This window comes from Salvia miltiorrhiza, chromosome 8 (genome assembly GCF_028751815.1).
Source record: "Salvia miltiorrhiza cultivar Shanhuang (shh) chromosome 8, IMPLAD_Smil_shh, whole genome shotgun sequence".
Taxonomy (NCBI): Eukaryota; Viridiplantae; Streptophyta; class Magnoliopsida; order Lamiales; family Lamiaceae; genus Salvia; species Salvia miltiorrhiza.
The window spans coordinates 12584762-12589353 of record NC_080394.1 but is presented as its reverse complement, the minus strand read 5'-3'; the positions used below and the strand labels follow the sequence as shown (position 1 = coordinate 12589353).

At 38.1% G+C, this 4592-nt stretch overlaps 1 protein-coding gene across 1 annotated transcript; it reads left to right on the top strand.

Annotated features, from left to right (window-relative positions):
• Positions 1–1403: 1403 nt before the first annotated feature.
• Positions 1404–3842, top strand: LOC131001086 (protein PSK SIMULATOR 3-like). Its single transcript, XM_057927290.1, has 2 exons — positions 1404–1677; positions 1869–3842. The coding sequence occupies exon 2, from the start codon at positions 1871–1873 to the stop codon at positions 3605–3607; it is 1737 nt and encodes a 578-aa protein (XP_057783273.1). The 5' UTR covers positions 1404–1677; positions 1869–1870; the 3' UTR covers positions 3608–3842.
• Positions 3843–4592: the final 750 nt, after the last annotated feature.

Here is a 4592-nt window from a genome sequence, read left to right as displayed (position 1 = left end):
TGCACGTGTCACCACTGCATTTTTATGGACTTTTGAATGAAAAAAAATCCTAAAATATAAGAAGTGGGATTTCAGATTTTTCTTCACAAAATTGGGGTGATATGATTTCATGGGAGTTCAACCTAATTAGTCTTATTATTTTTCACGGTTTTTTACTTTTGAAAGAAATTAAGAAACAAAGAGTTGGTTCTGAAAAGAAAAAGAAAAAAGAAACAAAAAGTCTTATTATTTTCCACGATTTTAATAGACGTTGTCAGCATAATATCGTCGAATTGTCTTGACATAAGCAGCCTTGCAGTCGATTTTAAGACTCAATTTCTTTCACACCAACATTAAAATGAGGACTGATTTAAGTCATATATACAACAATTTAATTTAGATACTTAATAGTATTTTCCCATTAATAATGAGTCCAATATAATTATATGAATATAATTATCGTCCGATAAAACTTTGTATTTTCCCTTCCAACCGATTTGGTGACAAACAAATACCACTATTTCTTATTTTAAATAGAAACTGGATTGATAACCGACAATTTTGGACATAATTTTTTTTTTGGGCTGTGTTTACTTTGATGGATAAATTTATCCATGAAAAATGATAGATAACAAAAATTTATGGATTTAAATATCTCATTTGTTTTCCAACATTTGACACACAAACATTTTTCCTTCCTTATTTTCACTTCAAAGATGGATAATATTATCCCTCCATATTTGAGTGGATAATATTATCCATCCTTGAAGTGAAAATAAGGAAGGGAAATGCTTTTGTGTCAAATGTTAGAAAAAAAAAAGTTTTTTAAAAGTATAAATTTTTGTTATCCATCATTTTCTATGGATAAATTTATCCATCAAAGTAAACGCAATCTTGAGCAAATTTTGGACATGACTTTATATTCAAATAAAGTTGAAGCAATTATTTACTCGATTCTTATTAAAAAAATAAATTATTTACTCGATTCGATTCTGATTACACTATTTTTTGCCTTAAACAAGATACTGCAAGTAAAGAAACACAATAATATCATTTAACAAACCTAAAAATATATTATGAATGGGATTTTTGACAATTCACGTGTGGTTTCCCAATTAAAAAGAAAAAAATGTGATCGATAAATAAATAAATAAATAAATAAGAAAGAAAACCCTAGGTTAGACTATGCGCCGTTCAGTTTCAAATCCTCCATGTGTTCATCAATGCTCCACCAGAGCAAGTGCACTGCTCATAGATACTCCCAAAATTTTGACTCTACTTTGAATCTTTTTTTTTTTTTCCAAAAGAAATTAAATAAGCACATAGGTCAAGGGTATCTACCCACACAAATTCTTAGTCAGAAATTAATTATAAAAAAAAAAAAAAATTGTGGCATCATTTATTTCGAAAGAAAAATAAACCTAATGCAACACTGAAAGTTGCGCAGACCTCAAACTCTGAACTACTGAGGGCCATCTTCTTTCCAATCTGCTCTCACCTTTTTTTAAAAAAAGGCTCTACAAATCTCCTCACACGCACACACACATACAGCATTGGAAAACTCGTGAAATCAAATCCACTGCTTAATACTTTTTCCCTCCATTCTTTTCCTTTTTGCACTCTGTTTTTTTTTACCGATCAATTTACCTTTTTCCAGCTCTGTACTCACCATTTGCACATTTCAAGAGCCAAAAATGTGTAATTATTGAAAACCCTTTTGCTTTTTTGATGCTTATTTAGTCGCTGTATTGGTAATTGCGCGCTAAAGATGCAATCTTGGGGTTTTCTTGTTTGATTTTTAGCTCCTTTTGTTTTTGTTTTGGAGTTCATTTGATAGCTGTAATGGAGAATTGCTAGTCAAATCTGAAGTGGGTGTGTTTGCATTTCAGAGATGGTGGCTGAGACTTGGATTTTGAGAATGGGGAATCAGGTGAGTAGCAATTTAAAGCATGCTTTGTATTCCGATAATAATTCCACAAAATCATTGAACAAGAAACAAAATCCTTCACATGAGAGACAAATTATTGGTATTCTGTCGTTTGAAGTTGCTAATGTGATGTCCAAGATTATGAATTTGCACAAGTCTTTGTCTGACAATGAGGTGTCTAGGCTCAAAAACGAAATCTTGAAGTCTGATGGGATTAGAACCCTAGTTTCTAGTGATGAAAAGCAGCTTCTAGAGCTAGCCCTTGTGGAAAAACTAGATGATTTGAGTCGAATTGCTGGTGTAGTTTCGAGGTTAGGGAAGAAATGCAGCATCCCTGCATTGCAGGGGTTTGAGCATGTGTATGGGGATGTGGTTTCTGGTGTGATTGATGTTGGGGAGCTGAGTTTCTTGGTGAAGGACATGGAAGGGATGATGAGGAAGATGGAGAGGTACGTGACCACGACGGTCAGCTTGTACAGCGAGATGGAGGTGATGAACGAGTTGGAATCCGCCACCAAGAAGTTTCGGGAGAATCAGCACGAGGAGAGTAGGAAGGCCTTTGAGCAGAAGTTGATGTGGCAGAGGCAGGATGTGAAGCATTTGCAGGATGTCTCGTTGTGGAACCAGACGTTTGATAAGGCCATGGAACTCTTGGCACGGACTGTGTGTACAGTTTATGCTCGGATACATCTTGTGTTCGGAGATGGCCTTGCAAGGGCTCAAGACTGTTCTAATGGGAGCTCACAGCGTTTGAAGCAGTTAGATGTAGTGAGAAGGAGTTTGAGAAAGCATGCTTCGACTAGAAGCAATGGCTATAGTCATTCTAGGGCATTTGTGAATGACAAGTTGGAGAAGAGGGCCATTGGTTATAGGCCTAAAGTGAGGGTGCAGAAGGGCGAAGGCGTGTTTGGGCCAGAAGATTTCAACTTTGTGTGTGGGATCGGGCCGGGGAGGATGTTGATGGAGTGTTTGAGCCTGAGCAGTTCTGCTTCCAAGGTTGATGATGATGGTGATCGTGCAAGCTATGATGATCACATTAGTCAGGTTTCGGGCATAAGTGTTGCAAACAGTGGGAAAAGTGATGGCGCCACTCCTCTGAGTAGTTTACTTCGTCCCATGTATGGTGAACGCGTTACTGGAGAGCCAAAGAACCGGCTGGTGGTGGTGGCGCCTCCCAACACAGTTGGGGGCTCTGCACTAAGCCTGCACTACGCGAATGTGATGATCATCATCGAGAAACTGCTGTGCTACCCACATCTGGTGGGGGAGGAGGCGAGGGACGATCTGTACCAGATGCTCCCGACAAGCCTGAGAAGGACTCTGAAGGCTAGGCTAAGGTCATACTCGAAGAATGTGGCGATCTACGACGCACCATTGGCCCACGACTGGAGGGAGAGGCTGGAGGGGATGCTCAAGTGGCTGGGGCCTCTAGCACACAATACGATCAAGTGGCAGAGCGAGAGGAATTTCGAGCAGCAGCAGCAGCAGATAGTGACGAGGACTAATGTGCTTCTGCTGCAGACATTGTGCTATGCTGATCGGGGTAAGACAGAGGAGGCCATCTGCGAGCTCCTCGTTGGCTTGAACTACATATGCCGCTATGAGCAGCAGCAGAATGCGCTCTTGGACTGCGCCAGCAGCTTCGACTTCGACGACTGCGTCGACTGGCACTTACAACCTCACCCTTCCTTTCACTCTTAACACTCTTACACCACATTGCTGCTTGCTTACTTTGGAAACTTTATTCTGTTCTAATGCTAGCTTAGATTATGAATTTACGATGCTGTTATTTGTAGGACATCAAATTCAAGATGTCTTGTTCATATGATTTATGTGATTTGATTGTAACCAATTTCGAGGTACATAGTTTTATTTATTTTTGGGTGTCCCATTTATAATGTTACAATCCAAAAAAGGAAATTATTTACTTTAATTATCTACTTTCTCTATCTCTCTTCTCATTTATTTTATCTACATTTTTTTTAATTTACGTGTCCCATTTTTTTGGGACATTATAATATATTGGGTCGGGGGAGTAATAAATTATGTAAAAAAAAAAAAATTTAGGAATAATGTCTGATATCATATTAATACTCTCTATGTCCCACTTATCTTGACACATTTGCTTTGGATATGAAAATTAAGAATAAAGGGTTAAGGGCGTGTTTGATTTTATGGTATTGTTAAGGTACTTTAGCTAAACCCAAGGAAAGAGGAAGGCCGGTGGGGTTGTGCTGTATAACTAGTAGGGGTGTCTATTCGGGGCGGGTCGGGTACCCTACCCGAAAATTGCGGGTACCCGACCCCGACTTTGTAGTAAAACTGCCACCCGATACCCATCCCGCCTATACCGCCGGGTACCCGCCTACCCGCCTACCCGCCTATTTTTAATTTTTTAATTTTTTTGATTAATTAGAGGCTTTTGATCGCTTGAAGTACTGATTTTCATATACAGTATATATATATATATATATATATATATATATATATATATCGAATTATCAATATGGAATGGCCGAATGAGATCAAAATCTAATTAATAATTATTGACAAATATATTTGATCAGAATCTCTTTATGCGAATTGGAAAAATTCGAATACAGACTATACAGTTACTTACTTGTTGATTGTTATACGCAGGTAACTGGGTAAGCACTGAGCAGACAAGAAAAAAAAACTTACCGGC